Source organism: Danio rerio, chromosome 19 (genome assembly GCF_052040795.2).
Source record: "Danio rerio strain M-AB ecotype USA chromosome 19, GRCz13ab, whole genome shotgun sequence".
NCBI lineage: Eukaryota > Metazoa > Chordata > Actinopteri > Cypriniformes > Danionidae > Danio > Danio rerio.
The window spans coordinates 44708825-44735509 of record NC_141039.2 but is presented as its reverse complement, the minus strand read 5'-3'; the positions used below and the strand labels follow the sequence as shown (position 1 = coordinate 44735509).

Here is a 26685-nt window from a genome sequence, read left to right as displayed (position 1 = left end):
GTTTCCGGGTCCAAGCCGCCATTTATTTGAGTGGAGAAATCATTTGTTTATGATCACGTTTTATTCCTATCACACATTAAAGTTAATTTTATATAAAACCATAGTGTACACAACAATCTCTGGGCTTGCTGCATAACAAATACCAAAAATTTAACAATTTATAAAAAAATAATCACTTTCTGGCCATCGGATATTAGGCATGGACATATATACTGCGATCGTGATTTTCAAAAGCCTTAAATCGCTTTATAAACGTTTATTATTACCATTTCAAGAGTCTCCCCATTCAGTTGAATAGAGCGCTTGGACCCGGAAGCCGATTCGCGTGACGTCACACTTAACAAGCGGATAACCCCAAACCATGATTTTTCCTTCACCAAACTTGACTGATTTCTGTGAGAATCTTGGGTCCATGCGGGTTCCAATAGGTCTTCTGCAGTATTTGTGATGATTGGGATGCAGCTCAACAGATCATTCATCAGAAAAATCTGTCATTATTTGTTGCTCTTACAACTGGGACTGACGACAAGACTTTTGTCAAGGTAGTGTTAATTTTTAACTTTGTAATTATCTTTAACTTGTACATCTTATATGTATAAATATTTACTTTTATTTCTGTTTACAGTTCTTCCAATAAAAGAAAGCTATTTGTCATTAGATATGTTTGTATTTGTTTTTTAAACAACACATCACCAAATTTTTTTTTAAGAATTCAGGAATTTATGTTTGGTGGAATAACCTCTTTTGAACTGTATTAGTAATAGAAAATTTTAATTTTAGCCAAATAATGCTCAAAATGACAATATTTTAATCTGAAATTCGAAAAACCCTAATATTTTTTCCACAGATATATACATATAAAGTTTCCAGGTGGCACGGTGGCTCAGTGGTTAAGACTGTCACTGCAATAAGGTCACTGGTTCAAGTCCCTTGCTTTGCCAGTTGGTATTTCCGCCAGTTGGTATTTTCTGCATGTTCTCCCTGTTTAGGTTTCCTCCGGGTGCTCCGGTTTCTCCCAAAGTCTAAAGACATGTGCTATTGGTGAACTGGATGAATTAAATTAGACGTAGTGTATGAGTGTGTATGAATGAGAGAGTATATGGGTCTTTCCAAGCACTGGATTGCTGCTGGAAGAACATTCGCTACGTAAAACAAATGCCAGAATAGTTGATGGTTCATTCCGTTGTGGCGACCCCTGATAAACAGGGACTAAGCCGAAGGAAATCGAATGAATGAAGGAATATATGGTTTCAAAGCAAATGCAATCTATTTGAAATCTCCCTTGAAATCATACGGGTCTGGAATGGCATAACTTAAGGTTTTTGAGTGAATTATCCCTTTGAATCTCAACCATTGGAGCATCACGTTGGGGGAGAAGATCTGGAGCTCTGCGATCCTGTGGTTTGTTTGCAGATGGACTGATGCACATGCTCAATGAAGACATGAGGGCTGCAAGGCCTCTAGAACTAGCCCCACTAAACAAAACAAACTTGCCTGAACTACTCAAACTACTAACATGCTCTTTAATGCTGGCTATTTCATAGAAGAATATTCTGCATTTATTTAGTTCACTTTCTTTTTGCACGGTGGGCTTCTGAGAGATGATGCAGGGTGCAGAAGAGTGCGGCCCAATGAAAGACACCACAATCTGGGAAGAAAACATCTTCTTTCCCTCCTGAAAGGAACCATGCGGGATAAAAGTGACAGGAGTCGATGCTTTGGTGGAAATACTGTCCGTCGGTCCATCATGCTGCTCTTTACAGCAATCTTTGATGCTGTTTTCTCAATGATAAATAAAGAGTACTGGATGCAGTACATTCAATAGAAGCTCAACGACTTCTCGTGGCACAAGGAGTCTGTTGCATCAGGCCAAAGCGTAAGGCAGAGTCCAAAAAATGCAAATTGAAGTTCACAATGCTCTGATTTCTTAGAAAAAAAGACGGAGAGAAAAATAGAATCGCTCTGGGGGGGCCTATCGATTATCAAAAACCTAAATAAAACTCAAGAAAATAAAAAATTGGCACAGAGACTTTTAGGAAAGAAGTGCAATCAAAATAACTGCCCTCATAATATAGGAAGACTGATAAAAAGACAAAAACTCTGCCCTCTGCTGGAGAACTTCAGTAAAGTCTTCAGAATATTTCTCTAAATGAAACAAAATCATTGCAAAATATCAGGGCATATATATGTATATATATATATATATATATATATATATATATATATATATATATATATATATATATATATGTATGTATATATATATATATATATATATATATATATATATATATATATATATATATATATATATATATAGTCTATAAAAGTGGGCCATCGTCCACTGTGCAAAGGATGAACCCATGCAAGTATACAGCAGCAGTGTGCAGGAGCTGTGCTAGGTTTTGCGGCGGGAGGTATTTAGCCTTTGGATGAGTTGCCCTGATGCAGAGGTCAGAAGTGAGGAGGGTCACTCCATGTTACCGCTGTCTGAGTGGGAGATATTAAGAGTGTTTGCGGAGGGGAACAGGTCATGTTTGTCGGTGGGACTGTGGTAGTCAGAGGTGGAATCGGGCTCCAGGAGGGATGACAGGGTGAAGTGGGACGAGCCCTTTTTCAGGCACTGCGAGTAGAAGTTTAGTAGCAGGTCCAGCTTGTTTTCGATGGACTGCACCTGAAGAGGGAAATACGACACTGTAGTCAACTTACAACAGGATCCGGTGCTATTTCATCATAATCTGATAATGCTCAGGAAATGAGGGAGGACAATTTATTGGATGTCAGCAGTTTTGAAAACCACACAACACGATGGACTGCAGACAAGGATGAAAAAATACGATAAATATCTTATTTAAAACAATAAACGGGCTGTAATAAAAACTTTGCTTACTAATCAAACATTAGATATGTGCGGTAGTCAGAAATGACTCGAGAATAGTTGACTAATTACAGTTCGTCTCCTAAATTTTATCAAATTTCTCCCAAAATTTCTATTTTAACTAATCATTTTATTATTGAATGCTTACAGTTGGATGGATGGATGGATAGATAGATAGATAGATAGATAGATAGATAGATAGATAGATAGATAGATAGATAGATAGATAGATAGATAGATAGATAGATAGATATATTGATAGATAGATAGATAGATAGATAGATAGATAGATAGATAGATAGATAGATAGATAGATAGATAGATGGATGGATGGATGGATGGATGGATGGATGGATGGATGGATGGATGGATGGATGGATGGATGGATGGATGGATGGATGGATGGAGGAGATAGATAGATAGATAGATAGATAGATAGATAGATAGATAGATAGATAGATAGATAGATGGATGGATGGATGGATGGATGGATGGATGGATGGATGGATGGATGGATGGATGGATGGATGGATGGATGGATGGATGGATGGAGGAGATAGATAGATAGATAGATAGATAGATAGATAGATAGATAGATAGATAGATAGATAGATAGATGGATGGATGGATGGATGGATGGATGGATGGATGGACGGACGGACGGACGGACGGACGGACAGACAGACAGACAGACAGACAGACAGACAGACAGACAGACAGACAGACAGACAGACAGACAGACAGACAGATAGATAGATAGATAGATAGATAGATAGATAGATAGATAGACAGTTCACCTGTTTCTCTACTTTCACCACGCGTCCCATCATGCTATATTCATCCATCTGTTCCAGTTCAGGAGGAGTTTTCTCTCCCTTTTCAGGCCTCAGCTTCTTATCAGATGGAATGGCGCCACGGCCCACGATCTGATCCACCCTGTGCAGAGAGAGACTCCAGTGTCACCTATTAGGAAATGAAGATTAAACACTGACTGTGTGAATGAAGGCTGATCTGATCAAACCTCATCTGCAGGCTTTTGATTCGGCCCAGCATATCGAGGTGTCCAGCCGAATACTGCTCGATCACGTCTTTCACATCATACGGCCGCAGGGTTTCTTTAAACTTCCTCTTGGCCACCAGGAACTTTAGGATCCTACATTCACAAGACACAAAATATTTAGATTAGATTAGATTAGATTAGATTCAACTTTATTGTCATCACACATGTACAAGGCACCGAAATGCAGTTTAGGTCTAACCAGGAGTGCAATAGCAGCAAGTGCAGGATACAGGTGCAGTTTTAGAAAACAAGGGGTATTATTTACAGATGGACGTACTAGGACGTACTTTAGAAGTCGTAATAACTAGCACATTAGAACCACTTGAAATCTACAATGCAGTTAAGGGAACTCAATTCACTGGAGAAAAACGATTGCCTTACACAAAATGCGGTACAGGTGAATTGGGTAGGCTAAATTACCTGTAGTGTATGAGTGTGTGTGTGAATGAGTGTTTATGGATGTTTCCCAGAGATGGGTTGTGGCTAGAAGTTGGCAGTTCATTCCGCTGTGGCGACCCCGCATTATTAAAGTGACTAAACTGACAAGGGAATGAATGATTTAATATTAATTTTTGGCCTGCTTTTTGCCAGCTGTTGTGCTGCCACCTATAGGGCATACTAGTCACTACACTGTAGGAGAGCCAATATCGGCTGAACCAAGTGTGCCGCAAGCCTGCGTTTGAGTGAAGGTCTCGACCGTTAGATCGCCCCCTGGGGGCTGGCTGCAGTACAAGTCATAAAGCCCGCCTCCTCTGTGTTAATGAAGTAGACTTGAGCCCAAATAAAAAAATATATTACACTTGCAATAAAATGTCCCGAAAGATGGTTCTGGTGGATTAAGGCACTGGTTATTGTGCTGAAATAGGTGCAGATCTTCATTTTTGTAAACAGTTTGTTTTTAGCAGTAATTTAATGCTGGGCGTGTCATCGTGATTGACAGTTGTGATTGACAGTTTCTCAAAGCAGGGCGTCTGAGCTTCGGCAGGAGACTGAAGTGTTATTATTCGATTTCTGTGTTATTTTACCATGACAAAATGAGTTCAGCAGTAAACTACAGTTTCTGACATACATGATCTGGTGGAACACTGTTTATTTGCTAAGGTCAGGGCTTTTTTCAGGCTTTATTAGTTTGCTGATACACGTACGCCTAGCCACCCAGATAGCAAAATACACTCGGGCCAGTTCCAGCCAGATTCTCGCCTGCCGGAGACTTACCCCTCAGAGCTCAGACTGACTACCTCTGCTGGACCTACTCCGGATGCCTGGACTCACTGCCCGAGTCAATCGAGCCAGATGCGGTGGCCGAGCGAGCCGGCGCTGCCGCATGCGAGCCGGAATCAGCCCGCGACGCCGCGAGTAGGTTATGCGCTGTGGCCCGGAGCTGGCGCGATTGAATATATAAAACCCTTATATTTGTTAACGTTATTACATCCATTTGTGTTGATATGACAGCAAACGCATGCTGAGAAGTTCGGGGGGCGTGGTTGATTTTACATAAAGCGTTTGGTTGGAAGCTCGACTCGATTTCGCGGCTCCTCCTCTGGCTCCATCAGACAGTCCTTCTGCGCATGTCAAGGCTCCAATTTCAGCAGTCTTTTGCGACAGTTTGTGCCCGTCAAGCAGGCGTTTTTCCCTCAAGGCGTTCAATGGGAAAAGGGGCTGTCGCGTCGTCCATATTTTTTACAGTCATTGGGCTGAACCTAATCAGCAAGCATGCCAGTGGGTAGAGACGCAGTTTTCAGATGCTCCTTTGGAGGACATTGAGAAAACATTGTAAATTGTTTGTTTTGGAACATGCTTTGGAAGCAAGAAAAAAAAAATGGTTCGAAATTCAAGCAAGTGTCTTGCATCTGAAACTTTACCTGCTGCTGATTTCACTGTAACAAGTCTCGATGATGGAAACTTTGGATAAAAGATTGGCTTGCTTGTGATTACAGACTGGAAGATGACAAAATATCTATATGAGTACAAAGATTTAATTATTGGAAAAATGGATGAAGCACAAGAGACTTTTGCTTTGACAGAGAAAGGCTCTTTAACAAAGATTATTGGAGCATGCAGAGGGAAAATGGGGGCATGTACCTGCAAAATGAATGAAATAAAATCAAGACAATCTGAAACTGGAGGTGTTGACGAAGCAAAGTGCCTCCTGATCACATTTCTTAATACTCTTGAAGAGTTTGAACAAGCTAATGATTCAGTGCAAATGTTGCAGCCTGTGGAAGAAAGAAAGGTGGAACAAGAAAATTGGTTTCAGCCAAAAATGGATTGTTTTAAAAGATTTATTGATGAGATGCATGTTTGGATTGCTCAAAGTCAAAAGGAAGTGGAAATTCCATATAAAAGAGAACAAGACCATCTTGACAATGGTGTGGACTTTGATGAGAGTATTTCTGAGACTATTCATGGCGTGCAGCATCAAACATTTCAAGATCATCATCTTCATCAAAATCAGGTCAATCATCTTCAGCGGCATCATCTGCTGTGTCAGCACGCCTAAAAGCAGAAGCTAAAAAGGCTGCTTGAAAGAAACGTGCCGCTGTGTTTGAAAAGAAACAACAATTGGAGTTAGAGGAGGCAAAGCTAAGAGCAATGAAGGAAAAGTTGGATTTAGATACAGATATTGCTGCAGCAAAGGCTGAAATCCAAGTCTACAAGAGTTTTGAAAAGTAAAAAAACTAATATTTATGAGTTCTGTGAACTTGCTCCATTTGAGAACACAAAACCGTTTGAGTTCAACAGAAGATAAACACTTTGATAAGAGTCTAGAACCACTTCAGTGTGAGTAAATGATGAAGATAAATAAATCCTTCAAACTTTGTCAAAATGTGACGTTTCATCTGTATTTATTTGTGCAATTGATGATGTTATATTGTTTTTTAATTCCTGCAGTTCTAAAGCAAAAGTTATGTTTGTTCCTTCTTTTTATAGCCCTGATCTGCAAAATGATCTGATCCATGACTCAAAAACAGCAATATGAGCCCAACTGTGAGTCTTGTGATCCGCTGCACCCCTATCGATTACACACACAAACACCTGCAGTCTCTGGACTGCTTTTGCTAGATAGATAGATAGTCAAGAAAGAGAAAACCTGTCAGATACTTTATGCAACCGATATGATCAAATCATAATATTTCAGGTGATTTCTCTGAATCTCTGACTCACATGACATCACATCAATGTCTTTGACTGCACTGCTAATTTTTTGTTAGCCACAAACAGCTTAGCCCTACACGGTAAAATGAATTTTTGCTAAATGTACGGTAAAAAATGGCAGCTGGAGTTGCTAGTAGCTACTGTAATGATACTGGTGACATGGTGAAGATAATATTATTATATTATTCTAAATGTTATTTTTGGAGCTGTGGTGTGCCTACTTTGATTTGGGTGACATCAAAAAAAGATTAAAAAAATAAAAATATATATATAATGCTCAGCATATATGAGTACATCACAAATGTTTATTTTAAATTTATATTTTAGCAGGAAGTTGTACAATATTATATTTGTGCATATATATTAGATTAGTCGGTTCTGAAGCCAAATCTGGAGCTTATCTAACTAAAAAAATAAAAATAACTCACAATAACGGTCTAAAAACTAGTAAATCTAAACATATGTTTTATAGAAAAACATTAAATACAAATTTAAAAAGAGGAAAAATCTAATTTAGTTGAAATTTTGTAGGTTGTCATTTTTTTGTGCAATATAAATGTAATTGTATTATCTTTCCATTTCTAAAGATGTTTGGTGATTAAAATATTATTTTAATAAGTATATCTGTTTATTAAATCTGTTTTGTTAAAATGCACCAAAATACATTGCCTCAATTATGTTGGGCACTGTATATATATATATATATATATATATATATATATATATATATATATATATATATATATATATATATATATATATATATATAAATGAACTAATTTAGGATTTCTTTAGATTTGGATGACATTAAAAATGTTTTAAAAAGTAAAAAAATCCAAAATACAGAAATAAATAAATGCAGGAATAAATGTATATGATAATAAATAAACACGTAAATAATTACATTTGAAACATAAACAAACAGTCAAATAACTAAATGGAAAAATCAAATGAAACAAATTATTTATTCATTCATTCATTTTCTTTTTTAGCTTAGTATCTTCATTAATCTGGGGTTGCCACAGCGGAATGAACCGCCAACCTATCCAGCGCATGTTTTAAGCAGCGGATGCCCTTCCAGCTGCAACCCATCACTGGGAAACACCCACACACCCAACCACACGCATACACTACGGACAGTTTAGCTTACCCAATTCACCTACAGTGCATGTGTTTGGACAGTGGGGGAAACCAGAGCACATGGAGGAAACCCCATACAAACATAGGGAGAACATGCAAACTCCACACAGAAATGCCAACTGACCCAGCCAAGGCTCGAACCAGCGACCTTGTTGCTGTGAGGTGATTGTGCTATCCACTGTGCCACCGTGTCTCCAATATAGATATAATGATATATAAAAATTAAATTAAATTCAAGCAAAAAAAATAAATAAATACAGGAGAAAAATAATATATATATGAAAGCCAAAATAGAAACAAAAAAATAGAAAAAAAAGTGTTTAGGATTTTCTTTGATTTGGATGACATAAAAAAAGTTTAGAAATGTGTAAAAAAAAATTTCAAAAAATAAATAACTACGTAAATAAATAAAAATGCAGGAATAAGTACATATGAAAATAAATAAACACATTAATAATGTGTTTATATTTAAAAAATGTAGTAATAATGTATTAATATTTAAAAAATAATATAAATGAAAAATACATGCAGAAAATATAAAAGGAAAAATATTTAATTGATTAATTTAGGATTAACAATAATCCTAAAACATCCCAATATCTGTGTTATTAAGTCATTTACTACTTTACACATTTTTCTATTGTTACATTTATCTATTTATAAACCTAATTATCATTAGTTAGCACTGTAATCTCACAGCAAGAAGGTCGCCGGTTCGAGTCCTGCCAGGCTCAGTTGGCATTTCTTTGTGGAGTTTGCATGTTCTCCCTGTGTTCACGTGGGTTTCCTCCGAGTGCTCCGGTTTCCCCCACAGTCCAAACACATGCACTATAGGTGAATTGAATAAGCTAAACTGGCCGTAGTGTATGAGTGTGAATGTGTGTGTATGGATGTTTTTCCAGTACTGGGTTACATCTGGAAGGGCATCCACTGTGTAAAACATATGCTGGATAAGTTGGCGGTTCATTCCCCTGTGGGGACCACTGATGAATAAAGGGACTAAGACGAAGGAAAATGCAGCTTCGGTCTTCAATATAAGCGCATGCTAAACAGGCCATTGATTTTTTTAAGCATCCAGCAGAGGGGGGAACCGAGCTTGGAGAAAAGTCTTTTACTTGAGCTGGTAAATTCTAGAAGTTCTTTATTTTTTCTTTTCTCTATATTTTTGTAAAGAAGAGGCATTGTTTTGCAGGAACAGCTTGCGTGAGCATCAGTAAGTGTTGAGCTGTGCATCTCCGGCCGGGTGATGGTGCAGTTTCAGATGAAGTCCACATCTGCTCACATCAACACACACAACAACAAACAAGTTTCCTGATGACTCCAGACTTTACGCTTTTTTTGCTGTCTGCATATATATCTTTTTCGCCTTTTCATTTTGCAGGTAGCTGCATATTTTGCCAGGGCGGGTCTCAGGTGTGGATACAAAAAAGGGTGGGGGTGAGGGAAAAAGTGAAGGAGAGAAGAAAAAAGAAATCCCATTTATTTCCATCCTCCAAGGGTTTGTTTAAAATGCTGACTCGCTGGGTTGACGGAACGCACTGTATGGGTGTATCATTATATGGTCAGCTTTAGAGATGCATCTGAGATGGGCTCTCTAAGAATAGGTGCATGTGCGAATATCAGCCCTCATATTTTATATGAGGTAGAGAGAAACATGCAAACACATAGGAATGGCTATATACAAAAAAGGGAATGTTTTTAATGATTAAGCAGATGTAAGGTGAGGATATTTAAATGATTTGCAAAATAAAACCGGGAAAAATGTAATTAATTAAATAAAATGAAAATATATCAATATAATGAAATGAAATAAATAAGTGTAAATAAGTAAATATGTGTTGTTTGGGAATCTTCTGCTAAAATAAAATAAAATAAAATATTGTTTAGTGTGTAGAAATATGTGTTGTGTACGAATCTTCTCCTAAAAAATGAATTAAATTAAATTAAATTATGTTTAATTAGTTTAGTTTGAAAAAATGCATTAAATGTTGATTTAAGAGCAGGTATTTTAAAAATGTTGTGAGGTATCTTCTCTTAAAAAAAATAATAAAATAAAATAAAATGTTTGGTGTGCAATAATGTGTTGCGTGAGAATCTAGTAATTGAATTAAATATAATAAATAATAATAAAATAATAAAATAAAATAAAAATAAAAAATTTTAGTGTGTGGAAATATGTGTTGTGTGAAAATCTTCTCCTAAAAAAAGAAATAAAATAAAATAAAATAAATAATGTTTAGTGAAATATGCAGAAATATGTGTTGAAATATATTTAATGTTCATTTTAGAGCAGGTATTTAAAAGTGCTGTGAGGTATTGTCTCCTAAAAACAAAACAAAATATATCAATATATATCAATATACTGAAATGAAACAAACAAATGTACATAAGTAAATATGTATTATTTGGGAATCTTCTGCTAAAATAAATAAAATAAAATAAAACTAAATAAAATAAAATAAAATAAAAGACTAGTGTGCAGAAATATGTGTTGTGTGGGAATCTTCTCCGTAAACCAAAAAAAATATTGAAATGAAATGACATTTAAATGAGATGAAATTTAGTGTAATGAATAAATAAAATTAATAAAAAAATATGCAGAAACAAAAAAAAAAAACCACAACAAACAAAATATGAAATATAAAACTAAATTATCCAGAAGGTTAATCAAGTATTTTGTATAAGGGAAATCAGATCTTAGCCCATTCCCGATTCTTTCTTCTGCATAAGCCTAAAAGGTCCACCCTCCACATTTGTGCAGCAGCGCTGATAAACGGTGGGACGTCCACAAAAGTGAAACCTCAGCATTGCAGTGAAGCTAAAATTTGCCTGTTCCTTAAAGACATCAATCTTATCGAAGGGCTCTTATGTAAAACACAGAATCTCTCGCCCAGATAACAGGAAACGATGCACCTGTGAGTCTGAACACACCTGGAGCTCTGCTTTCACAATCTGTTCAGCCAAAGAAACCTGATCCTGCGCTGAACCACTGGTCAACAGCAGGAGAAGAAGATGTAAAACATTTACCAGCGCAAACATGAGCGTTCACACACTTTTATCACATTAAGAGGGATTCTTCTGGTGTTTTGAGTTCTTTAAATCTTGAAAACAGAAACGTCCTCAAACTGTTTCTTTTACAATAAAGATCAAAATTAGGCAATTTGTAAACCCTTTTTTGTCAGAAATAATGTCACTTTAAAAAATGATAAGGCAAATGACACCTATTATCTTACATGCATATATGTTATGTATTTACAACATGCATTTATTCTAACTTTATTTTAAAATAACTTTATAAAGCATATTATTTAAAATACCTTGAAATGAAAATAAATAAATAATAAAATAAATTAATGAATTAACAAACATGAAGAAGTCAACAAGGGAACGCCACAGTGCAATAATATACAGCACAGCAGATCAGCATGTCACAATAAATTTGATATCCACTGACATGTACTGTCAAATGACTAAATATTACATATAGTAGCAATAAATACCGGAAGTATAACTATGAATACATAAAATAAATACTTTTAAATGAAAACATCATGGAGTAGTCCAGCATATAAACTAACTTGCGACGCAATAAATCCTGTTATAGGTCGCGTAATGATTAAATATGGTTTTGCTCGTGTTGATTAGTGTCATTAAGCTTCGGCGGGTGTCGATGTCACTCAGGGCCGGAGTGGGACTCCTTTTCAGCCCTGGAGTTTCAGGCCTTAGACCGGCCCACCTCAGTGCAATATCTGAATATATATTCTGGTCTAAATTCTTTATAGCTATCCAGTCCTTTGTAACGGTGGTCACACAACAAAATAAAAATAAAATATGTACACCAATATTAGTAACTCAAACAGTATTATACGTCTTAACAATAAAAATGAAAAAAAAAAAAAGACTCGTGTCAGGTTCGAACTCAGATGCTAGGCGTTGTAATGCAACGTGCTGACCACTGGACCACAGTGGCGCTGTTATACCTGAAGCGTTTGGAATAAAACATAAGTATTGCACTGCTATCTGCAAGACTCTTACTCTTTTTCGATTGATGGCTTAACCATTTTTCCCCTTTTAAGATTTCTGATCAAGTCATGTCAGCTTTATTAATGAAACAAATTAGAGAAACATCTGATTTTCATTGAGCAGGTGTAATATTCATCAATATTAATTAATCAAATTCTTATATTCACTAAGGTGCTGCTGTTTGGGGTGGAATGACAGTTACGTCATCATTATCCTGCAGGCTGCATTTTGTTCATGGGGCTTTGAGAAAATAAATAAAAAGAGCGGGCAAAATAATAAATAAAAAGAGTGAAGCTATTAGAGATGCGCGGTTGGCGGTTATAGCCGCGGACTCCGCGGATAAACCGCGGATCGGGCGGATGACATTACGAAAAAATAATATTTTAATTAAATTCGGGCGGGTGGCGGGCGGTTGTACTGTTTTTATAGGCATAGCTGGCGCACCAACAAAAAAGCCTAGGACTGACTTCACAGAATGGGAGGAGGAATCGGATACACTAATTCTGGATGAAGTGTACAGAAGTATTCCTCTACAAACTTCTGTATAGACGGATCAGCAGAGGAAAATCTACTTTCCTTTTGGGAGAAATAAGGCCAGGCATTCCCACGACTACAGCACCTTTCCAAGAGAATTCGCATTTCAGCAACAAGTGCTGCGAGCGAGCGCTCCTTCAGTGCAGCAGGGCGCATTATAGTGGCTATGCAGGATGCAGGCGCTCCCGTCTGAATCCTGACACAGATGCTATTTTATTCCTGCATTGTGCCAAGAAAAAATCAAACTAGACCTAAAGTCAGGCATATTAAACCAATTAGCCTATGTTATTTAGGCTACACATATGTTCAATATAAACTTTTGAGTTCGGTCAGCTGATAATTTTACGTTCATATTGGTTTAGCCTATTCTATTCTAGACATGTTGGCCTCGCTTTTACGTTCCGAGGCTAAGGTTATTTTGCCAGAATTTCTTTGTCGCAACTTTAATGGCGTAGTATTTCGTTATGCTTGAGGTTTTAAGTTTCGTTAAGTTTGAGGGGAATGGGGATGATCCTCCATGGGTTATTGGGGCACTTGTCATACATGCACTTTAGCCTGGTCAGACTTTATGTTCGCTCAAAGAGGGATGGCATATCTGTTTTTCTAATTTAATTTCTAATTGTGGGGGTGACTGAGCCTACAAGGTTTAGGCACGATATGACGTTTTTATTCAAACTTTTTTCAACTGTTTGCCAAAGCATGCGACTATAGCCTATGCCTACATTAAGATATTTATGTTAATATTTTTTTACTGCCTGTTGTTTCTTTTGGCATATAAAATAGGTATTGTCTGATAGAGATATAAATAAAGGTTCATCTGTGTCGCAGAACTGGTGTTGTTTCCGATTTCTACAAGCTCAATAACATCCACAGCAAAAAATAAAAAATAAATAAATAAATAAAAATAGTCGAAAAACTGTGCCCATTAATTAGATGTGGAAGGCAAGCAGGTACGTTTTTGGGGTTGCTATGGACAACTACAAAATGTAAACATTATTAGGCTATAATGTAAATGACTTATTATTCTATCTATTTACTAAAAAATAAAGTGAAATAGGCATTTAGTAGTAGGCTAAATAGCAGCATGTTGAAATGATGTGTCAATGCGTTTTCTATTAGACTACAATAAAAAAAGTTGTATAGTACAGTGCGTTTAATTTAGGCTATTTATTTATTTTTGTCCCTGTGCGCCGATTAGAGACGGAGTTCACTGCTGATATTCTGTGAGCTCGGGTGCTTCTCATTTCTTATTTGTCCATCCTCATTTCCTTTCCTTGCTTTCTTTCCCGTGTTTCCACCCCACCGGGATAACGGTAGGAGGGAAGGACGCAAGGAAAAGACTCAAGGACCGAGGAATCGAATCAAGTGAAAAGACACGTCCTCGTATCTTTAGCGTCACTTCAAAGTGTCGTCAATTAATGACTTGCACGTTTGCATTAACTGCATGTCTACATTAAAGTCATTCTCTATTCTATAATGATCAATAAAGAAACATTCATTTAATAATAAAAAGGAATAAGCCATTCAAATAAAGAGCCCAATCAGCAGATGGCGGGCGGGTGCGGTTTTAAAAATTGGTCAAAAATGTTAGTGCGGATGGATGGCGGACGGATGATGAATTTTGTCATGCGGTTGCGGATGAAATAATAGCCCATCCGCGCATCTCTAGAAGCTATGGTCCAAATAAATAAATGAAAAAAGTGCGACTGCTGAGAGTGCAAGCAGCTAGGGACACTGGGCCTCGCGGCCAAAAAACGGACCGGCCCACCGGGAATTCTCTAGGTCCTCCCGATTATCCAATCCGGGCCACATGTCACTGCAGCAACATGCAGCACGACACTCTGAGTGACACAGGACACTACACATGCCACCACCGAGTGACACATGACAGTGAAAACTGGACATGCCTCCGGAAGTGTCACTACACTCAGTGGCATGTGCCAGTGGCATCTGTATGTCAGATGTTGTGTCACTTCATGTTAAAACTGCTTCTACGATTGTTTTGGCGTGGATCCGAGCACGATTGCTGGATTCACATATGCCAACGAACTGCGCTAACTAGACAAACGAGACAGGTTCTGAAACAAAAGTCTAGGGGCCCTATCATACACCCGGAGCAATGCGGAGCAAGGCGCGACGCAATTGTTGTTTGCTAGTTTCAGCTTGGCGCAAGAGTCGTTTTGATGTTTTGCACCACGCTGTTTAAATAGCAAATGCATTTGCGCTCATATGTGCGCTCATAGGCGTTCTGGTCTAAAAGAGAAGGCGTGTTGAGGCGCATTGCTGGCGCGTTGCTATTTTGAGGAACTTAAATAGAAGGTTCAAATAGATCTGATCAAAGCTGGTCTTTTGTCCAGCGCAGAGCGCGTTAGTTGTGCGCCTCGCTAACACATTGCTTAATACAAACAGGGTGTACAGCAATACGCAAATATCTTTACATATGAAAAAGAATTAAAATATTAAGGGTATATATATATATATATATGTCATATAAGGATATATAGCCTATAGGATAAATATATAAAGGATTAAATATTACAAAACATTATTTTCTAGCCTACATAAATATAAAAAACAAACTTTCATGCCTTCTTCATCTCTTCATCAGCTTTTTCAATTTATTCATAACAATTTGCTTTTGTATAATAGTATCATTATTAGCAGTATTATGTATTATATGCATATTTATATTTGTTTAAAAAAAAAAAAAAAAAAGCTTAGATTTGCCCACCTGTCAGGTTTTAGACCCTATGGGGCACAGCATGTGTATTTGGATATAACTCAGTTTTTTGACCATACTTCGTTATTATTGTTTATTTATTCGTAAATTAGAACTGAATTTATAAATAGATTTAAAAACAAATATTTGCGCTTAACAAACTAAATTAATTATTTATAGGCTAATTAATGTCTGTGTGTACAAGGTTTCCCTATCGACGAGAGCGAAAGTGAAAGTAGATAATGATGAGGCCTTATCTCTCATTCTCGCGCTGCAGATGCTCTGTTTAACTGTTTTCTCTCTAATGAAATGCTCAGTTTTTCCACTTACTAAGTCCACCATGTAAATAGCCAACGCATTAGGGGTGCAACGCAACTGACTCTTAAAGGGGATGGGAGATGAGACTCTGATTGGTTTATTCTCAAAGCACACCAATAACTCATTAAGAAAATAAGCTCAACCCTTTTAGACCATGCGCCATGACGCAAAGCGGATGTTTCCGTCCTTAAATTAGCAAAAGTGGATTCTGACATGCCCTAACTGCAAAAATAATCAAAATAGAGCCCTAGGTGTTAAAGAACCGTAAATATGCATACAAAACTCAAAATACAACACAACAAATAACCAATATAAACAACAGAACAGTGATTTTTATCACTGACTGCCTAAATGTTTTTGTTTGGAGTGTAAACAGGTTTGGTGCTGAGGAATGAAAACCGGTAAGTGTATGTATTTTATGTATGAGTGTATTGTGATGTGTGTATGTCAGTCAGTCACAGTGTCGGGTTTTACACTGTGACATGTACATTTTCATTTTGTATATTTATTTTTAAATGCAGGGTTTTTTAAAGCATCACACAAGCTGTTCTCAACCAATCAGAGAGCAGCTGCTCAACAACTCTCAGCAAGAACTTGACCGTATTTTTAGCACATCTTGTATTACTTTCTGCCTGTTTAAGCAAGAAGTAGTGAGGTTGCCATGTCCTCTATGAGTCTAACCCCTCTTTGTCTCCATAACGGTCAACTGATGTAATAACCACACAGTGAAAAGGTCACGGCTGACGGTGCAGATTCTATAGTGAGGTCTCTTTTTTTTTTGCAAAAGAGCGAGCGTTAGTTCACACTGATGTGTGCATGGTGACATTATCTGAGAGGGAGCTTTAGGACTCACCGAACCGCTCGAATCAGGGTCTTCACTGCGGGAATCACATCCTCCATGGCCACGTCACAGTAAGATTTGTCCTCAGTGTGCTCTTCTCCGACTCCCTCCACTGGCAGAGAACAAGACATAATAATCACAAACATCCACTGCTGTTCAGAAGACTGAGGCTGGTGTATGTTTTCATACAGAAGAATTGATGCTTTTTTTAAACAAGGATGGATTAAACTGATCCAAAATGACAGTAAAGACCTTTGTAACGATGCAAAAGCTTTCTATTTTGAATCTGTTTTTTTAATTATGAAGAAAAAATCCTCAAGATGGAAAATGTAGTAAAGTTTTTGGGAAAATATTAACCCTCATAATGCATTAAAAAAAATCTGTGGCTCCAAGTTTTGTTATAATAATTATAAAAGTATAATATTTTTATTATATAAATATATATTAAGTAACTAATTACCAGGGAAAGTAACTATTGCATTACTTAAAAAAAATCTAATAAATTGTACACTAATCTACACTATTTTAATGTTGTTGTCGGACAATGTAAAAAACAATAGCAGCATGTCCTCAACTAATATTTATAAAGGTGGGCATAGATTCATTTTTTAATCTAGATTAATCTCACTAAAATCTTGAAATAAATCTAAATTAAAATGGCTCATTTGAATTCTGCCAAAGGCATTCAGAATATGTGTGCTACCCAAACAATTACAGAAAGTAAATCTTTGAATATGGGTTTCTCAAGCCAGGTGGCGCATTAGACCAGGGGCACATCTCCTGTTTCCAAAATGCATCACAAACTGCTTGAGAAACTGTTCTACTATGATAATTGGTGATGAAAATAAATGATGTTCAATAAGATGCACTTGTGTTTACTAACTCAATTTTGAACTGTGGGCCTACATAAGCTAACTAAAAGCCAACTAAAGTCATAACTAAACTACACAGAAATGGAATTAAGATGTGGAGTATGCAGTTATTAGTGGCACTATTGAAATAAACACTGCAATCAAACTATTACCGTCATGTAGGACTTTTCACATATTTTCCAACAAGACCCACACAGTAAAGCACCACACACACACACACACACACACACACACACACACACACACACACACACACACACACATACACTAGATTATAATAACTATGCAAATAACTAGATTACAGATGTCTATGTAAGCGTAGTCAGTAGTGTCTTCGAAGTAAGTGAAAGATCCAGAAGGGCATCCAGCTGATTTAATTCAGAAGGGCACTCACCCGTCAGGTATGCAGTAGATCCCTGATAAAATATCAAGGTGAAAGTCATCATAGCTTGCGTAGAATAGACCCAGCTCCCAACCCAACTTTGAGTCTAGATCAACGGCGATAATGGCACACCACTAATATTTAGATACTTTGTTTAATTCTGTCTGAGTAATAAGTGTTTGCGGTGGAGAAAAAATAAGTTATATTTATTTTGACATCATGGCTTCGTCTCCTCCTTTGGTAGCAGAGCTATTGTTAGCTCATGTTGCGTAGCCACAAATTTTGTGGCGGCATGTGATGATTTGAGGCGCTTCATTAGATTAAAATTGCTTGTCATTGATGCAGAGACACTCTTATTTCCAGGCCATAAGTTGCACAATACATAAACATTCTCGCCTTTCACCTCAATAAGGGAAAAGTTAATTCATTCATTTATTTTCCTTCCGACATAGTCCCTTCATTAATCCAAGTAGTGTTTATATTTTCATTTTACAAACACTACCTTTCAACTTGTTGGATTTGCCATTGTTCTGATTCCTGGTCGTTTCCACAAGCCACTGACTGTGCACGTGCTTGTGGGTAAACACCCGCTATATTCTGCCTCTGATTGGCGAAGGATGGAAGTGCAATCTAAGCCAATCATCACCTTCTCAGTTACAATACCTTCACAGACACACCAATCATCATCACTGGTTGGTTAAGTTTCTCACCTCAGCCCTGAACACACACACACACACACACACACAGAGAGACACACACCTACACCTACAGAAAGAGATGTCTAAGAGAGACGCTGCTCGCATGAAAACCACTTCAGTGTTCTTAATTACAGTAATGCGTATTTTATTGTCAGTAATGGCGTTGTAAAAAAAAAAAAACTCAATGAGACTTAATAAGCATACAAAGCATTAAAAATATAACAAACAGGTAGATGATGTGCTGTAATTGTGAACAGATTCACTCACTGTCTGCAGCGGGTCGTGGTTTGAGGCGCAGAGATGTGCGAAAACGTGTTCGGTCATTGAAGCTCCAGCTTTTCTGCACTTTCCCAGGGCTGGTGGCTTCTGGGACGTTCTCAGTGCTGGGTGAACACCGCACGTTACCTGGAGGTAAAGGAGAAGCCTTGCTCCGGATGGCCTGAGAGGAGCGAGAATTATTCATCCTAATGCGGTCACGAAAGCCCATCTTCCCACTGCAGAGAGAGTTACAGCAATGATTTGGTGACAAACGTGCAAATAAATAATTCTTCTCATCACTGCTGTTCATTTCAGTTGTTCTATAATGCAATATAGCTTTTTAGAGACTGTTTGCTTATATGTAGAGGACACACTGGCTGAGACAAACAGACAAAAGGGTAAAGAAACAAGCACTTGTCAACAGGAGGTAAGGTTAATAGACTGACAGCACAAAGAGGGAAAAATGAAAATCAAGGATATACAGTATGCAACCCGGGCTCATTATGGATATGTACCCCTGAGTACACTTCTGGAGAGTGCCAAATTTGTCCCTGGAGGTAAGTTTTTTTTGCAGTTTTTGCTTTCGTGAATCCATCAGAGCTTGCTTTTTCACATCTCTAATAGTGCCATTCGCACCTGCTCTTCTTGCGTAAATCTACCAGAGGCTGCTGTCTGACTGATTGACCGACACTTCGTCCCTTCCCAACCGATAGGGTTTTCAAAAGCAATTCAGAAAAAGAAAAGCTACCTGACTTTTACCATGTTTTCAAATCTTACCACGTTTTCACCCTGTTATTTAATTGTTTATTTTATTTTTTCAGCTTTTGTTTCACCTGCTTTCTGTCTTCCCTAGACTCAAACCTCGTTGTCGCAGTCAACTCTGCTCTGCGTCTTAAATCTGCTGCCGTATGCTGCGAGCTACTGGGCAATCTGGTAACAGCGGAAAAGTCATACACATGGACGTTAGTTGTCTGCTAGTAGTGCGAAATTAAAAACAAAAGTCGTTGGCAGCATCGTAGTGTTCGTTTGAAAGATGAAATACAGCCATACGCATCTCTGGCTACATAAATAGTGCTCTCAAGAAATGTATACGGGGTACATTTCACAACGAGCCTGTGTTGGATATATGCTGTTCTATGTCATATTATGTCATAGAATTAGAGAAAGATGTCTTAATATTTAAGACAATATCACAAAAATATTTTATAAAATACTGTAGAGAATTCCAAATGAAACACTGCAGAAAAAAACTTTAAAAAAAAAATTTAATTATAGAGTACCATTATTATTTTCCATTCACTTTTCCTGTCTTTGAAAGTGACTTTTAAAATACGTTTTCCAATAGAGATGTCTGATAATATTGCTTCTGAAAAATTAGCATATGCATTTAGATGTAAAGCAAAAGATTTTTTTTTCTTATTTGTTCCTCTATCAGGCAATATGTTAACAGTTAAACAAGCTGGAATGTTATGAAAAGGTGACTTTTAAATTAGGTGTAATTTAAAATCCAATGTAATGTGTTATTTTAATATGTAAAACCATTGGTGAATTAAAGCTTATTTAGTTATTATTTTTTCAATTTTGTTTTTTCACCTATTTTAAATGATTTTTCAGTTTAATAATAAATGTTGGGATGTGAACATTAAATATGATATAATTTAATATTCTTCACTGAGTTTTTGTTACAAAATTTCCTAAGGAGAAAATGAATGGAGTTTATATTTCTGAGAGTAAACTGTTGTGCTCTATTGTCCTAAAATCTTTAAAACAAGAAAAATTAAAGTTAATTATATGTTGAAGTTATTTTTTATGTTTTCTTTCTTAATTCATACGTAATTTCAAGACAGAAAACAGATTTTCATAATTTTTAATTAAAAGATCTAGTATGAGCACATATAATCAGTTGAATTAATATTTAAATAGAGCATTAGCAGATATCAGGCTCAACGACTTAAAAGACATAGTTCACCCAAAAATGAAAAGTTCCTGTTATTTACTCACCCACAGGTCTTCTAAGATGTAGGTGACTTTTTTTTTTTTCTTCAGTAGAACATTAAAGAAGATTTTGAGTTCAATTTGTAGTCCTTGTTGATTCATATAATAGCAGTGAATGGTGACTTTCTTATATTAATAATAAACACCTAACAATGAGTCAAAATCAATAGCAATGCCTCCTGATGAAACATTGAGGTCTTGTGAAGTGAAACAATCAGTCTGTTTAAAAAATTTAACATTATTTACAATGTAATTAGCTTTAATCCTGGTCAAACAGATCTCGGCCCATGTGTGACTGTAGTCCGACTGTAGTCCGATCACTTTTGATGATGAAAAGTCTGCTTGAACTCCAATGGCTGATAGATATTGGTGATTTTGTCACCAGCTCTCACACATATGTCATCAAAGCAACTGGACTATGTTTTAAAAATGCAGGGTTCCACACAATTTATTACAAATCTTTACAAATCCTTTAAGTTTATTCAAAAAATGCAAGTGAACATAGAACAATTAAGTTGTACCAAAATAATCTCAAGAATTGTGTTGTTTCAGCTCTTTTTTTTTTCAAGTTTGAACAAGATGCAAAATTATTTTTAAGTGTACAATCAGACTACACATGCGCCGAGATCTGTTTGACCAGGATATGGATAAAGGCTAAGGATATTCTAAATAATCAACAAAAATCAGTCCAGGCCACTCGGAAAATGTTGAAAAAATATTAAAAAGCCTTTATTGACATGGTCAGTGAAACTGTTACCCTGATAAAGGCAAATGTTTGCCTAAATGCCTAGGTGCAGTTTTAAGGAATAGCCATGTCAATAAAGACCTTTTAATTTATTTACCACATTTTCCGAGACTGATTTTTGTTGTTTATTCTCATGAATCTCTTACCCAAAGATCACCGACACATTATTTATAGGGGTGGTCCACTACAATTTCATATTTTAAACTTTAGTTGATGTGTAATGTAGCTGTGTGAACATAAACAACATCTCTGAATGTAAGACGCTCAAAGTTCAATGCAAAGGGAGACGTTGGCTTTTACAGAATTGTCTCAGCAAATCCTACAGCAAATGAACTTTGGGGACTACAAAAAATTGTATGTAAGGTTATAGCAGAGAAAGCTAAAATGCAGTCTAAACGCTGCTATTTCCACAGAGCGTGTTCTTTTGATGTATTTGGGCTTCCAAAGGACACGACACAAAGAGAGAAGTGCTTACAGTTTAATTTAAGTTATGTTCCAGAGAATTATAAAAAATATATAGCTCTAGCATTTGACAAAGGACATCTTCCAGAATCTCTGCCAGTTCAGTGCTGGATTTTGGTTAAAACTCAAAGCTGTGGATTGTGAGCCACAACCTGTATTTTTATTTGTTAAAATTGATCACAGGACGTAAACTATGATGTAAACAATGGGAAATGCTGTTTGGCCCTGCTAGCAATTTAGATACAAATTCATATTTCCCAGTCAAACTGCTGTAAACACCCACAATCTTCAGCAGCGCTGCAGTGTCTCTATGCTGCTGCTTTCAGAGTCTCTCCATGCGGACACGTTCACTGTATTTTACATCTCAAATTACAAACTCACAAAAGATATGAGAACGTTTCATATTACTTACACATGCTTATTCCAAATATATCGTTTTTATTTTAGAGAGCATGTTTGAGGTTAGGCTGTATGCTCTTATTTTTTCTGTCTGATTCAGGCTGCTGTCGCTGCTAACAGCTGCTCTGACTTGACTGTTTACACAGCACAAAAGCGCGTGCTTGTGGGGGCTTGACATGGAGCAAATCCGCGAACCACACCACATTATGTTAGCTTACCAATCAGAGCCTCTTGAGGGCTGACCTTTCAGAGGAACTAGGAAATATGACAGTCGTTTACATGTTAGCTGAGTAGCTGTATATAATCAAAGTCGATATATGAAAAAAATAACATGATTTTCTACAAATGAAGCATGAACACAAATTTCTTTGCATCTTTTAAACACAAGCAAGCCTTAAAGACACTGTGGAGCACACCTTTTTGAAATAATGTTTAACTTCTTACAAAGAGCCATCGTTTCACAAGAGCTCAGTGTGTCATCGGGAGCCATGGCTGTTGATTTGGACTATGTAATTACTTTTAATCTTAAAAACCTCACCATTCACTGCCCTAAGAATCACCAACCAAAGATTCACCTCAAGATCTTCATTAATCTGCTACTGAAGAGAAAAAAATCACCTATATCTTGCATGACCTGTGGATGAGTAAATTAACAGGAAATTTGCATTTATGAATGAACTATTTCTTTACGCTGAATATGGTGTGAGGGTGTATTAACCTGTAGCATGACATCAAAAAAGAGCAGCAACATACTCCACAGAGCGATGCACAAGCATGCTCATGTAGGTGTTTTTAAGGAAAAACATTGTAATGAAACTAAATCCATAACTTTCTTTAAAATGACGACATGCCGTTAAAATGATCTCTGCAGTGCTAATTGCAATCCTAATCTCCAAAATAATGTTTCATGTCATGCACGTCGAGGTCACAAACCTCATGCTTATCATTTATTTATCGCAGAGCAACTCACAAATATGCACCAGATGACTTTTAGCATGCTGACACATGCCTAAACACACTGAAATACGTAACGATGACTCTAAACATGAATCTCACATGCACGCCTTTCCTTACAATATACTTAACATCTCTGCCCCCCAAAATGTATTGATATTCCTGCATTCAAATGCTACATCCCATTTATGATTTAGCTTCTTGAGAACAACCGTCAAGTAAAACGGACATAAACCATGGAGAAAGGTGATTGATTATACAGACGAGCACATGGTTTATGTTTGTCCCGTGAGCACATGCAGGCCTCATCTGTGTACATTCAGAAGAGATGCACATTTTTCTGTTCTCTGATCAGTCTCTCACAGATTAAAGAGAAGATCACTAAGCTGTTATTGAGCAAGTGCAGCCTTCACAGGTAATGAACAATATCCTTAACCCAGACATGATGACCATCAATAAAGGATGTGTTGGTACACATTTATTTATATACAGTTGAAGTCAGAATTATTAGCTCTCCTAAATTATTAGCCCCCTGTTTTCCCCCCCCAATTTCTTTTTAAAAGTTTTTTCAACACATTTCTAAGCATAATAATTTTAATAATTCATTTCTAGAAACTGATTTATTTGATCTTTGTCATGATGACAGTAAATAATATTTGACAAGATATTTTTAGGACACTTCTATACAGCTTAAAGTGACATTTAAAGGCTTAACTAGTGTAATTAGGCAAGCCATTGTATAACAATGGTTTGTTCTGTAGACAATAAACAATTGCTTAAGGGGCTAATAATATTAACCTTAATGAATTAAAATGCTTTTATTCTAGACAAAATAAACCAAATAAGACTTTCTCCAGAAGAAAAATATTATAGGAAATAATGTGACAAATTCCTTGCTCTGGTAAACATCATTTAGAAATACTTGAAAAAGAAAAATATATATAATAATTTAATTCATTCATTTTCTTGTCAGCTTAGTCCCTTTATTAATCTAGGGTCGCCACAGCTGAATGAACCGCCAACTTATCCAGCATGTTTTTATGCAGCGGATACCCTTTCTGCCGCAACCCATCTCTGGGAAACATCCACACACACACACACACACACACACACACACACACACACACACACACACACACACACACTCATACACTACAGACAAAAGGAGCACCCGGAGGAAACCCACGCGAACGCAGGGAGAACATGCAAACTCCACACAGAAATGCCAACTGAGCCGAGGTTCAAACCAGTAGTGCTGTGAGGCGACAGCACTACCTACTGCGCCACTGCGTTGCCAATTATTAATAATAATTTTAATAAAAATTTTGGGACCACAAAACCAGTTTAATATTGCACAAATAAAAATAAAATACAAATAAAATTGTGTAAATAGCCAAAAATTCTAATCAATGTATTAAAAATGGTCCATTTTTCTTCCATACCAAAAACCTTTGAAATACTAATTAATCAATTTTGTTTCTTGAAGATATTTTGGTTAAAAAATCTCCAACTGTAAATGTATAAAAATTTTATTTGTTTTAGTAATATGCATTAATACAATCCTAATTTGGACAAATGAAAATGTTTTTGCAACCTTAAGATTCCAGACTTTTTTGTAATATCTTGATCAAAAATTGTCCTGTCATAACAAACCATACATCAGCGGAAAGCTTATCTTTATATATATTAGGGATGGGAAGATTAACCGATATGTATCGATACGCGGTTATGCGCGTTCACGATGCGAGTGCATCGGTAGAGCAGCAGAGGATGAATGAAATTTTGGAAGCAAATCGAGATGCATCGGTTTTTGCGAGATGCATCGATTTTTCCGAGATACAGCTTATATTTTTAATATAGAATGTATTTTTTATTTATTAACAAGTGTTGTCAACCTGTTTTTGGCGCATAATTTAATCGACCTACATAAAGTAAGCCTTAGCAACGGATTTGCGGATGTGTACACTTACACTACAACTCAGTGTATCAGGTGTGCGGATGAAGCTAGTGGAGCGCCCTCAGAAAGCGCGAGAAGCAAAACAAACATTTTATTCCCCACTGAGTTTTAAATCTAAAGTATGGCAACATTATGGATTTAAGGATGGACGACATGACAGGACAGATGCAATTTGCAAAATGTGCCGCGCATCTGTAAAATACGCGGGCAGTATGACTAATCTGATATCTCACTTGAAGCGGCGCCACGGTGTTGTTGTGAAAGCATCTTCCAGTGTTTCTGCATCCCCGGCTTTCGCACTGCTTCAACCAGCTCCAAAAGTGGTGAGAAAAGCATTGCAAGTTTTTTTTTTCCATGCGCAACAGTTCTGCTCGCTCTACGCCAATAACGAATGCTATTGCATTGTTCATCTGCAAAGATATTCAGCCTAGTGTCACGGAGAACGAAGGTTTTAAACACCTCCTCCTGTTAATTTTTATTTAATTATAATAATAATAATATTAATAATAATAATGATAAAAATAATTGGGTGTCACGGTGGCACAGTTGGTAGTTTGACCACCTCACAGCAAGAAGATTGCTGGTTTGTTATATTTTTATTAGCCTGTTTACAGTGACAGTGATGTTTCAAAGCAGCATAACACTGCTAGTTCACCACCTTAAGTTTTGAATAATCAGTGGCACAATATATCTTTGTAAAACTTGTTTTCATAGTTGAAAAGTTAAATCACAATTCTTGTTGTGCAATGCTAAATTTATTTATGTTGAAAGAGTGCAAATATATATATATTTTTTAATATATAATATATATATAAATAAATAATATGTATATATATAAATAATATGTGCTATATGTTCTAAAATGGCCCTCTACTGTAAACTGACACTCTGGCTCTGAGAGAAAAGCCAGTTTGTAAAAAAAAGTCTTGGTTTTGCTTGGTTAATAAATAATCAAACTCATTCAATGGCACAGCATCCTCTTTCACATCATCTCATAAACTTGATCTAATTAGTTAGTGCTGAAATATCGCATCGTATCGTGATATGGGTGTGAATCGTATCGTGTTGCATCGCAATATGTCACAAATGTATCGCTAATATATCGGATCGTATTCTTTGTATCAAGATGCGTATCGGATCGGCATTATAGCTTAGATGCCCAACCCTAATATATATATATATATATATATATATATATATATATATATATATATATATATATATATATATATATATATATATATATATATATATATATATATATATATATATAGTATCTTATTACTAGTTTTGT

The 26685-nt window shown here is 36.5% G+C and overlaps 2 protein-coding genes across 2 annotated transcripts in view; one reads left to right on the top strand and one right to left on the bottom strand.

Moving 5' to 3' along the window:
* trioa (trio Rho guanine nucleotide exchange factor a) overlaps positions 1-26685 on the top strand; it is a 573337-nt gene that overhangs the window by 140637 nt on the left and 406015 nt on the right. The window lies entirely within an intron of this gene.
* Positions 1-26685, bottom strand: part of kcnq4 (potassium voltage-gated channel, KQT-like subfamily, member 4) — a 115229-nt gene that overhangs the window by 2422 nt on the left and 86122 nt on the right. Inside the window, exons 10-15 of the mRNA XM_088651521.1 lie at positions 18889-19115; positions 16682-16781; positions 3900-4031; positions 3676-3814; positions 2305-2674; positions 354-2188 (exon numbers count right to left, since the gene is read on the bottom strand). Of these exons, the coding sequence (XP_088507647.1) occupies positions 2471-2674; positions 3676-3814; positions 3900-4031; positions 16682-16781; positions 18889-19115 (802 nt within the window). The 3' untranslated portion in view covers positions 354-2188; positions 2305-2470. The remainder of the gene's footprint in view (positions 1-353; positions 2189-2304; positions 2675-3675; positions 3815-3899; positions 4032-16681; positions 16782-18888; positions 19116-26685) is intronic.